Genomic DNA, 12661 nt, shown 5'->3' on the forward strand with positions numbered 1-12661 from the left:
GTGATTAAAATGGTACGGTCGTATCAACGTCATCTTTCTCTATTCTTGTTCCTTTTATTTTTCATATTATTATTTGCGAAAATCCATTGGCGAGCAGATAAAACGGTAAAATGGCGCATAAATTTAACAAGCGACTCACTGAGCTGAATGTAAAGCCAGAAACAGGAGCGAAAACTCGTGCTAGAATTCGAAAAATGTCAACGGACTACGCTATTCGGTTACCCCGAACGCAAGACAAATGACGGTTAAAACGGGAATTGCGGCTATCGTGAAGTTAAATCGATGCGCGGCTGACTGGTTTCGAATAGTAGATTTTTTAATATTATATCGGTGATGCTGGAAATACGGGTCGCGAGAGGTCGATATCTCGATAATGCATCGTCGGGGCTAACCGATTTGCATTGGTTACTTCACGCGCAGGCGGAGGATAGCAATACATGAATCATTGCGCGTATGATGGAAACACAGGGAGGAGAACAAAAGTGGCGAGCGGACAATGATACGCTAATCATTAGTGGAGAATGTCGCGATGGGAAATGAAACGAGGAAGCGATGCATTAATGGATCGCAGGCCAGATCATTAGTCTCGAATCCTAATTTTTTCACTTAAATAGAGGGTGAGGGATGATGCTTATATATATAAGCATCAAAATCCATTCATCATTTATTATTTAGAAGGATCACAATCCACGGTCTTGGCGATTAACTGACCAAAATCGATGACCGTATCGTCATGACGATTATAATAATGATAGCCAGTAGGGTCGATAAAAAGTCTTTACTGCTAATTAGGTTAATTATTGACTGGCGAGGTAAACGTTTCTTATCCGGTTTAATTTTTTCATGCGCGTCAGATAATTAAGCGGATAAAAAAAGACGGTAAATTTAACTTTTGTTCTTAACGTCACTCCAATCGATCTTAATCCATATTACGAAAATAGCAGGTATAAGAATACTTTTTCTTTACAGGTCAGCTCTTTTAGTGACAATATAAGACAGGATGGCAGGTATTTTTATGTCTTCTATTGTAATTGTAGAGAGAGAAAGAGTGTTGCCGCGTTATATATTATTAGCAAAAGAGCGTAAATAACAATATTCCCTGAACTAATTAATATAGTTTCTGCACAGTGCATTATTTTACAACAAATATCGAACGCAATATAAGTAGAAATTAATAGATTATGTATAGCACGGGGTGTTGCGTCAAATATTTTAACCCATTTACAAATGTGCATTATTAATGGAAATCAAAAGTACTAATGCGAGTATACATTGCGCGATAGCATAGAGCATTGTAATGTGAATGTTTGTAACAAAACAGGATCGAGTTTTGTATTCATATGTATTATACACACATACAACGTTCCAGAAAGAGTAAAGTGAATTAAGCGGCACAGAGCTTCGCGGATAAACTCCCATGCATATATATCCGCGGCACAAATATGAAACGAATATAAACTAGCGGATACCGCACGTGCAAATATTCGCGTGATGCGTGGGATGCGCCGAAAGAATAAACATTCGGCCCTCTCCGCGCCCAACAATTCGGCGCTCGAACAGTTCGTAATAGTTAATTAAAGCGGATCGGGCATTTCCATTAAAACTTGGATAGTGCAACCGCGGATAAATTGAAATATTCACAAAGGACGTCGGCGCGCATAGGCGGAGCGATAAAGACGACCATAAACGCGCCGCTTTGACGGCTATTTGCGTTTTGCAGTTTACGCTACGCACTCAGATATCGCTCGTTATCATCGATACGTGCCGCCAATGGTCCACCGCCCCCGGTCTAGTAGCCGCGGAATACGTTTTATTCAATGGCGACAGGCAAAGCACCGTTGATTGTAACCACTTATGGAACACGCGCGTACCATCAAGCGATAGTCGAACTCAATCTCCGTATCGACGCGATGTATATATCTTTCATCGGCGTTTGGCATGGCTAACAAAGTTAAGATCAATAGACTCGCGCCGATTTAATACCAACCCGTCAAACCTCGCTGAATCGAGCGCAAGTTTCCAGCGCGCAGCGGCGTAACGTGTCGATATATCGCTTTATCGGATTAGATTTTTAAATTGAATTTCGCGTGAGTTTAGGAATCTCGGAGTCGAGATGCGATCTAAGTCAAATCGATTTTTCCAGCTCGTACCTTCGCGTGGTACTCTTTTTCCTTTTAAGAATATTGACGAGAACTGAAATGCGTCGTTTGTTTCGATCGTTGAACTTCGTTCGATTTCGTTCGCGAGAACTGAAACCCTTGCGAAAGTACGTCTCCATATGCGTGAAAGATAAAATTGCATAAATCTGTGACGACGTTGCGGAGATATACGTCGTGACATAAACTACCGCGAGCGTTCTTTAAATACTACAAACAACTGGGTACGAGGCATGTCGATTTCAGGGCGGCTTTACATCCAACCCCGTTTAAGGGAACATTGCATGCACATTGCGTTCCCACGACCTTTCTCGTAGCAGCCGACCGCGTAAAGCGCGGTAACATTGCAAAGCGCACCTTTGAAGTCAGTCGGTCCACGTCACAAAGTTCCGAAGAAGCGTATGTCCGAGAAAGAGTAACGCGTTTCGATGACGTCACAACGGATCAAGAACCCCCATCGCGACAATACCTCGCTCGCAAGACGATGTATGACGCAAGCGCCCGTTCCCCTAAGTCGGACGCCGATGACGTCCGTCAGCTGGGAGTCTATAGCCGCTACATATGTAAACTGTAAAGTCCGTAATCGAGCGTAATTATTCAAACGGAGAATATACATCATTAAGGTTGTTTTATCGATCGGGTGATGGTCGAAGACTCGCTATAGCAAAATGTTCGTCGTCGCTCCGGGCGACGTTCAATCCTTTTTCTCGCGGTCCGCTGATTGCATTTTGCGCGTCACGAGGTCGCAAATTTCATGCCTCCCTCCGTCGACGAGAGCGTCAACGAACTGGAAAGCGTCCGTGATCAGTTGTCTATGGGAGTTGGACTTACCTGTGGTTTCCGGCGCATTCCTTGATGTCCTTCCTCCATTATTTGAAGTTCCTCGAGTAAAGAAGTCTATAAGTAGCTTATCTTTTCAATAAAAAAGACTTTATTCGTATCAAGTATCTATCTTTGAGGAACTTATATTTATAATGCTTCTTCTGCTGTCTTGTGAAATGTGGGACGTAGGTATAAATTAATAACGTACAGATCAATAATTTATTAAAGCAAAACTTTATTATAGCAATAGTGAACAATGGATAACTATTAAAGATTTTTAACATGTTTTTTTTTTTTTGATAAAAATAGCGATTGGATGTTTAGGTTTAGGTAATAGGTGAATATCTAAAAGGGTCTCTTATCGTACGAAATTCTTTGAACTAAAAATTACCTACAGTCGTGTATTAACGATGATAATCGCACATACGTGTCATTAAGTCTGAATTCTTAGGCGGCGCGTACCGTGAATCGATCGATCGTGTATCGCGTGCGATCGTGTGCAACGCAGATTAAAATTATGTCAGTATATTCAATGCGATTCCGCTTTCGTTCTCAATCCAAACATGCAGAAATTTACAAGAAATTTACAAGACAATTTACAAGACAATTTCTCAAGATGTAGACAAAAAAAAAATTTGATTTTATCCCGTGATAAAAATGATTTTCCACGTATCTTACGCAGCTTTTCGAAAAGTCAGTTTTGTCCTGATCCGAAAGTATTTTCGTTGGACAAGCGCAGAGTGACGCGTGTGGCCGAATTGATTCAATCGATAGACATATCGCCCGGTGCGAACAAACAGAACGTTTGGCGCGGCGCTTGGAGAAAGATCGATATTCACGATTACGTTCCATAAACAAAACTGCCGATGCGCCGATGCACGCCGAGGTACGGTGGCGTTACCTCGAGCGGTGCCGGATCCGTCCCTTACATCGTGCGGCTAAATTGAATTCCCCCTAAGCGGTATATCGGCATCTACTAGCTTCAGAACGACTCACGGCGCGCTACCGCCCGGCCCTAATTTCCACCCTTGATCGCTCTGCTGTCGACAGGAACGAGCAGAATGCAAAAAAAGAAGCGTACCCCGAAAGAACGAAGAAAAATACGGCGATGATGAAGGATGAGTTTTCCACGATACGAATGGACTATTAATCTCGCACGCGCGCGCGAGTTTGCTCCAATTTTCTGCTTTAAGGCAAGATATATCCGTAAAAAAAAAAAAGGGGAAAGAAAAACGGTCCACGGGAGAAAAACCGGCGCCGGTGACACAAGAGCGGAAAGAAAGGCGGGCGAAATTAAGAGGAAATCGGTCAACTGATCATTCCCGCTCTTCCGTAATCTTCGGGATAAAAAAAAATAAAGGGTATACACGCAGCGCCATGTGTAGCAAAATCCTTCCTCGTTCCATTCCACCCCCTCCTTCGCTACACAACTCGAGAAACGAGTCTACGCTTCCGATACTTGAAACCTAAGACAGTCGTCGGCTAGTCCTAGTGATATATTTTAATAAATCGTTATCGCGGGTCTATCCTTCCATTCCCTTCCTCCTATCATAGTAGTATGTCGTCGTAACTAATTATTCAGTTAGGGCGTCTCTTCCCCACCCCCCTTTGCGTTTTCCTTTACACGAGTAACCACGAGTAGGGACTGTCACCCAAAATTGTTTCGTGTCGCATACATTAAACCGAGTCTATAGTCTATCTCGCCTTCTCGCGGTCGACGTTGCGGGATAATCGATTAGGATTTCGCAGGCAGTGTTGTTTGAGGTTTTACTTTTTTTCTTTCTTTTTCTCGTTCGGATGCGTTTCGAGCTCACGTGTCGACGAACAGCGGCGAAAATACTTTGCCACGCTATTATAGCCGGGCAGGCTAACTTCTCTCTACGTCGCCGATCGATCGTTCCGCTCGCGATATCCCGCCGCATCAATCGCATTCACGCAACATACAGTAATCTTACAAATAATATATCTAACAACTTTAGGTTCAACTTAGATTGCTTTCCGTGATCACGCCTACTCCAACCCGAAGCGCGCCCTCGTGCACTCGCATCGGGCACGCACTTCTTCGCATTCTGCGACGGGGACCACATCGTCCAGGATCGATACACCCTTCCCCACCCTTCCACCCTTCCTCCGTAAACACGCAGTCGACGTGACGTGGTCCGCAAGGATTGCACGAAGGCGCTCTTAGCCAAAGTTCGTGTACTTTACTATTCTATCGTAATATTACGTTTGCTTTTACTCTTTTTATAACTTTCTTTAAATATACGATAGGTAGGTTAACTATTCTTTACGTATCAATCCGTGACATCACGCAATCGCACGCACGCACGCACTCTCACACTCTCACACGCGTACATAACACTCTTTCGACACTCGTTCATCTTTGCTCCTCTCTATATCCAGACGCGTTTGTGATCTAGTACGATCCGGGACGTCGGTTGATGGCTGGAGGAATTTAAGGATGATTTGTTGATACGAGTGGACCGAGCGGATCGACGAGGAGCGACCTCCGGGAGGTCGTGCGCTAGAATCCCCGAGAGCGACGAAACTTTCGAGGCGCGGCGGAATCCTCGCCGATCCGCGCGACTTCGCGCGGCTGGTTCGGTCGATCCGAAAGTCTCTCGATTTTATCCCTAACCTGTGTGTTCGGCCTTAATACTACGTCATAATACTATTCAATACTTGTTGAAGCTCATAATAAGTACATACTTGAGGATTAGAGATTACCGATTATTGTATTATTCTCTTACGTTTCCCTAGATCTCGCTTAGGTACAACTCCGCTATTCCGAGATCTCTCAGATCTCTTCAGCGGTTTTCCTTATCGGAGTCCCTCCTCTTATCGCGTACCGTCTCGCATAGGTTGAGCCTTATAGGTACAAAAGGTAAATCGTCTATTGCGACGATCTCTGTACAGAAGTTAATAACAGCCGCGCGCGCCGAGGCTCGATCGGGCATCCTCGCGCTGCTATACATATTACCGAGGATACTGTGGGTATTACGATATAAATGTCTATGTACAAACTTAAAAGTAAAAATGAAACTATCACCGATGCGACGAACTATTATTTAAGGGAACTGAAATCCGTGTATAGAAAGGCGTCATGACCTCCTCTACTACTCATTTATTAGCTTACGTGTGTGTGTGTGCTGTATGGCTGGCTGGGTGCTATCTCGATACGTCGATCGTTTGACAAACCGCGCTAAATGAGCACCGGTAAACATTTGTTTTCGCGTTGATTATAAAATGTACGTGGAGATCTCCGAGGAAAAGTCGGACGGACGCTAACACGAACGCTATTTCCGCTATAATGCGAGTTCTGCATCATATTTTCATGGACGATTGCTAAACGAGGACGTATATATTTGTAAAATTAGCGATGAAGCGTGATAAAATTGAATTTCTGTTATTTTCGTGCAAGTACGAAAAATATCGGTTTGCACCGAAAAATGTTCACTTATCCAGATATTCCAGTTTTAAATCAACTTGACTGCAGGCAGTCAAAATACTAACAATAGATTAAAATCATACCGTTGCTCTCAGCAGTAAGTCTTCTCTGTCGTTTTTTTTATAAAAATATAACGCTATTATCTATGTACAGATAATCACGAAGTCGGAAAACGCCCATTTCCATGTCCGAAAAAGCTCTCGAGCGATATATAAAAAAATAAAGCTAACAATAGTGAGAGAAAAAGAAAAGAAAAGGTAATCGACGTATTTAACGTTGATAAATCAAGTATAACGGCATATGTCGAAACTCCAATTGATTTTCGGGCGAAGCAAATTTCATGGATACCGCGCTTATAGGCTTTTCTATGCCAAAACATGCATGTGTCGGATGTACGGGGATAAAAAAACACAATGCTGGCTCCGATAGCCCGCGCAGCCGCGAGTCCGGAAGTCGTCGAAACGATCGCCCGCCTCGATGTGCCCCAGCACCGCGTTTAGCTTTGTTGGCGGTCGTTACTCCGGTTTACTTAGCGATATCGCAGGATGCAACGAGAGATCTCTCCGGTTGTGTTCATCGAAAACTTATAAGCAAACATGTATATCTCTACGCTAATATTAGACTTATCTAAGCGGAAAATGTGTACACGGGACTCCCTAAGTCCAGTATTATATACAGTGCACGGGCGCGTACATAACGATTTACCGTTAGTCGCTCATTAAGCGCGTAATGCGTTTTTGGTGTACGCGCGCGTGTGTGTGTCCGTTGAGGAAAGAATCGGATAAAAAAAAAGAGACAGGCTTGAAGGAAATGTACGTATGGATCTGAGACCACGAGTCTTGCCGGTTTCCTCCTGAGGAAATAGACCCGCGTAGCACCTTGATTCGAAGGGAGGAATGGGAGAAGGGAGTTTAGTTCTCGACGATAATGACGCGAAGGTACTCGACGGTTCCTCGCGAGCTGGAGCGCGATGTGACACGACACGCGAGTACGACGCGCTTTTGTCGACACAATGCGATGTGTACAGATACAAAACGCGGCGTCATCGCGCGCTCGTTCCGCCGTGCGTTTCACGTGGATACGCGAAGAATAATGACGATGATCGGAACGGCACGAAGGTTCCCGCAAACAAAAAATAACGGTCGGTAGCTCGAGCGATCGTCGAGATGCGATATATGAAGGGTAAGGAAAACGCGGTGGTGCGGAGGGGTACGAGGTCTGGTCTGAGGGGGTGGTAGGTAGAAAATAGGCGTGTGCGCGCCGCAAAAGTGGCGAACGTGATATGGAAAGCTAACCAGCGTCGCGCGAGCGCAGCAGCGCGGCGATTCGCACGAAAGTCTCTAAAGCCGATAATAATCTCATATGTAACCTGCGTGACGTCGTAAACGCGCCCGTTGGCCACGTTTCGTTTTTCTCTTCTCCTTTCCGGCGCGACGTTTTACCTTTCTTTCCTCGACTGACGCCGCCGCCGCCGCCACCGCCGCTTCCTCTCAGCCTCTCGCGGGGTGCGAGCCGTAGCGACTGGTTCTCCAATCGATGCCTCCCACCCTCGTTGTCGGGGAAGCTTCCACCTCGACTTCGCTCGTCGCAGATGCGAAAACAACTGCTGGAGAACGCTGCCTTTCTCCTTTCGACGTACCGCTTAACCGCTGTCGACGTCCTATTGGTAATCGATATCTCGGTCACGATGATATCGCGATCAACGTCGCGTCGTCTTCCGTAAATGAGGCTCCGATATCGTATGTACACATAATATTCCCCTCCATCTCGTAAATTAATTAAAAGTTCCAGGAAAGGGAAGTGCGCGTTTCTCCATTCAGCTCTTCCAGCAACGACCGGTCCAGGTGTGTGAGAGGAATCGTAATTTTATCTACGTTTCTTCAGTACAGAAGGTATCCATCTGTTCACCCCGAGTAACATCACTCTGCGCAGTTTGTGCATCCGTATCGGAATTTACAAGCCGAGGATCGTCCCGCTGTCCCGCGCGCTCGTGGTTTCTCGCGGCATCCAGCGTTCGGTCTTATTTTCGCAGCTCACGCGCGACACGTCTATTTACAGCGAAGCGAGTACGATATTATATATATATATATATCGAAAAGTCTCGAGTGCACGACGAATACGGTACTGGAATATTCTCGCGGGTCACCGACCGCCAATAAACTCGATGGTCACTCGCGATCGGTAGCGCCGACGAAAGGCTCTCGTATGCACGATCGATCACGCGTACGTTCTTCGCACCTTTTTAGATTTTCAGTTCACCGGCTCGCAAATCGCAGCTCGGCCTCAGTCACTTAAGAGTCCTCGAGTAACCAACGGGCCGAGTGCGGTGGCGTGACCGGCCAACAAGAAGGCCAGGCCGATCCAACCGGTCGTCGTCCAGCCGCGATTCCTCGGCGGGACGCTTATGCGTATCATCGTGTCATCGTAATCTCGGCTCGTCGAGGGACCCAACGATCGGCTCCATCAGACGAGGGGCGTGCCGTACACCTCGTTCGTGTGTAGATTCTGATTGCTGTCGTTTTGTCTCGAGGCGCATTGCTGCAACAGAGAAAGCGTGTGCCTGTGCATTGAGAGGCTGTGAAGGGAGTTGCAACTCGATTCCCCGATGTATTGTATTAAATGTTGCCTCGTATACCGTGTATCACGTGTTCGAAATTGGATGTCAACGATTGCTGCATGAAATCGGTTCGCGCGATGCCGTAAATGAATATAAATAAATATCGTAACCGATCACAATCGATTTTACAGCATGTTCATGTAGATTACAAGAGATTATTTACGAATTAATTCATTATGATATATAATAAAATATTAACGATCGACTTGATACAAGCGCAAATATTTATGTACAGCGAACGTAAAATGGACTAGCCACATTAATAATTTTGCCGTGCAAATTGTATTTCGATACGCGTTAAGAGTTGTCGTTACATAATACATAAAAGATTACGAACAATTTTGAACAATCACAGAGTAATCTCATTTACTGCTATATCAAATGCAATTATATTTATCGATACACATTATCGATATACGCCCGTGGGTATGTTTTCCCACAATAAACTCTACCTCGCGTCGCGCAATTTTGTGATAAATATTTAATTTCCGTCCATCCGTTCCGTTGCATATAAAGATATGAATATACGTAGAATCCGTTGAATTGTACATCGCTTTGCAATGCAAATTTTCGAACGGTTCAATTACGGTTTATGACGATCCTATACGTATATGACGAACGATGATATGAATATCTGAGATATACGGCAACGTTATTTCGCTCGCGTATAAAAATGCTCCCGGCATCTGAAGAAATATATCAGTCGACGCTATAAACCGATCCCGAAAGAGGAGCGAGTAGGATGAATCGACTTACCGCTTGCTTTCTTTCCCAGCTCTTCATCGCCGACTTGTACTTCTCGAACTCGTGACACCAGTCCGAATAAATCTTCTGGTAGTCGTTGGACTTGGCGGGTGCCGAACATCTGTGCGCGTCCACGGTGATGTTATACGAGCACAGGAGGGCACCGCCGAGCCAGCAGTCGTATCTACCGGCGTCCTGCTCGTTCACGCCGACGATCACCAGACCCTTCTCCGAGGTCTCGATGAATTTGTCGCCGCCGGCGCCGTATTTGTACGCGATCTGATACCTTCCCTTCTCTTTGCTGTAATGGTACCACCGTACCTCTTGGTTCGCCAGCACCTCCGGCATCTTCACGAAGCATCCCAGATGCACTGACTGGCCCCACGTGACTACCAGTTTCCGTTTGCCGACGCTGCTGTCGCACACATCCGCCGTGGTGTTCGACACGTCTTGAAGAAGACTGCGCGAAAAGCAAAAAAGAAATTACGATTATACGCTCGAGAATTCTGTCGCAAACAACGTAATCTCGAACATTTACGTCGCAGTGATTTTATTTCGAAATATTTCGAAATTGAATTTTGATTCGCCAGCTGCAATTTTTTTCCTTTATTTCATTTTATTTTTTTTATTTTTGTAAAAAGTATTTTGTTTCACCAAACGGAAATGAATCTGCGGAAATAAATCTGCGATAACTGAAATATACGATGCGTAAAATCGGCGCAAATATTACTGCGCCGAAATCTGCGTGCCGTAATTCGTAATCAAGCGAGTAAATTATGATGAAAATCAAATATGTTTCATTCTTTATTTTTTTTTATATAATATGTATGCATCTTGCGTAAAATTAGAGACTATAAATCGCCCCGCGTGTGTATTCGCAATTTTGCGATCGCGTTTGCAGAGAGAGAACAACTTACCCTGGTTCGTAGGGTTTACACATGTTTGTGTCCTTATCCCATCCGCAGTACGGATCGTGGACGCATCGGAGGCAGTTGTCGTACCGCCGAGTGCACATCACAAGATCGATCTGCTTTATTCGATGATCCGACGCCACGTAGAGAGCCTTATGTTCCTTCGAGATCTCCATCGCCTGTATCGGTTCGCCCGGCGTGACGTCGAAAACATCCAGCAAGATCGACTGGGACTCGCCGTTACTGTCGATCCACTGTACAACCTTGTGAACACGGCCGTCGCCTGTAACACGCGACAAGAGGCACGTGCTTACGCATTTTTATCGGAGGAACAATAGCTATCAGATCGCGTTTCTATTCATCGTGACAGATATTCGATAGTTTGCTTACTAGAGCCGGCGTAGTAGACTGTATAATCCAGATCGATGCCCACGAAGTCGATGCGCAGCTTATCGACGACCAGTCGCGTGAGCATGACGTCCCGCTTGTAGAAGACCGGCTTCTCGTTCTCGTGCGAGATCGCGGAGTCCATCAGCGGATGGGATCTTATGAAATTCAGGACGGTGTCCGGCAACGTCTCAGTGTCGTTGACACATTGGCCCGGGCGCGGTTCCGGGACCTTGTTGGACAGGACCGGTAGCCACGCGCTACTGCTAGTCGCTTGCTCTTTGAACTTTCCGCGGAAAGCCTCTTGGATGGCGTCAATGTGGAAGGAACATATCGCGGAGCCCATTAGCCCGTTGGTCGATGTGGTGAAGGTACCGTAGAAATGCGTGTCGTCACCCGGCACCTTGTAAATGCTCTCTGAGCAACGCAATAATGTAATTATAACATATAATGTAATTATATGTCAGAATGTGAACACACATAATAGCAGCGAGAATAGTTTTTCTCTCGCCAAAGACAGAGGTTTTGTATCATTAGACATCGACATTTTTATTTTTTATTAGAGAAAAATAATGCTAAATCTTTATCATTATTTTAATATTTTAAAAAATCCTGAATCAAGCGTGGCAAAAAAGATAGAGAGATAAGTGTAATTTATGCTATCAAAAAAAATGTCACGCCGCAAAAATTCGTGTTGTGTTGTACAACCGATACTCACGTATTTCGTTGAAATAAAACGGGAACTCGCCAGGTATCGAGCAATTCAATCTGGCCTTGAGGTATGTGGCCCAATTCTGCGCGAGTATATTTTTACCACCAGTGTCCCTCTTGCAAACTCTCGCCACGCGGGAGTATACACTTTTACCGCAGTTTATATATTCGACCGCGGTCTCGCGGAAAAAGAAGAACACGTGGCTGCCGATGTCGTATGAACCCACAAAATTCGGCTCTGAAAAGATAAAGAGGCATAACATTACTTCATCATTAATCTAATTAATATTTTCGAGCGCCTCGAAATCCATTTTAACTCGCAATTTCGCGTACGGTTCCTCGTCGAGACGATATTTCGCAGTCGGAAAACTGTTCGAGCGTAATATATTCCGGCCAGCTTACCACGCTCGCGTAATCTAGCCGTTAGCGTCTACCTCATTCTACAGCAAAATAACTGCATCTAGAGCAGATAGTTCGCGTAGATACTCCGCAATAATCGCGCACAATAATAATCGTGAATAATCGAGTATTTGCCGCGAGGGTGGTGCGGGAGAAGATGTCCTTGCTCGTTCTATGCGTAAAAACTTTCATCGCTGGGACTGTTCCAGCTCCGTTCAGACGTGGACAATAATCTCCCCCCCGAATTCAGTTTAACCGCAGGCAAGTTCGTAGCGCAACGATATTATTTTGCGCCCGTTTCATGAGGAAGTGAGAGAAAGGGAGAGTAAAAAACGGGATTATATAACAGAGCTAGATTAGAAACAATGCGCTTTGATTGCGTTCCTTGAATACATTTCGTGATAATTGGAAAAGAAATTTAATTCAATGAAAAATTGTTTTTGCAATTTTGTTCGCAAAATTAATT

The 12661-nt window shown here is 45.0% G+C and overlaps 1 protein-coding gene across 3 annotated transcripts in view; it reads right to left on the reverse strand.

Annotated features, from left to right (window-relative positions):
• Positions 1-3193: 3193 nt before the first annotated feature.
• Positions 3194-12661, reverse strand: part of Sema2a (Semaphorin 2a) — a 254585-nt gene continuing 245117 nt past the window's right edge. For all 3 annotated transcript variants that reach the window (XM_071781046.1, XM_071781048.1, XM_071781047.1), the window contains 5 exons: positions 11804-12034; positions 11089-11502; positions 10705-10981; positions 9800-10247; positions 3194-8964 (listed from right to left, as the gene is read on the reverse strand). In XM_071781046.1, the coding sequence (XP_071637147.1) occupies positions 8890-8964; positions 9800-10247; positions 10705-10981; positions 11089-11502; positions 11804-12034 (1445 nt within the window). In that variant the 3' untranslated portion in view covers positions 3194-8889. The remainder of the gene's footprint in view (positions 8965-9799; positions 10248-10704; positions 10982-11088; positions 11503-11803; positions 12035-12661) is intronic.

Source organism: Temnothorax longispinosus, chromosome 6, assembly GCF_030848805.1.
Source record: "Temnothorax longispinosus isolate EJ_2023e chromosome 6, Tlon_JGU_v1, whole genome shotgun sequence".
Lineage (NCBI taxonomy): Eukaryota > Metazoa > Arthropoda > Insecta > Hymenoptera > Formicidae > Temnothorax > Temnothorax longispinosus.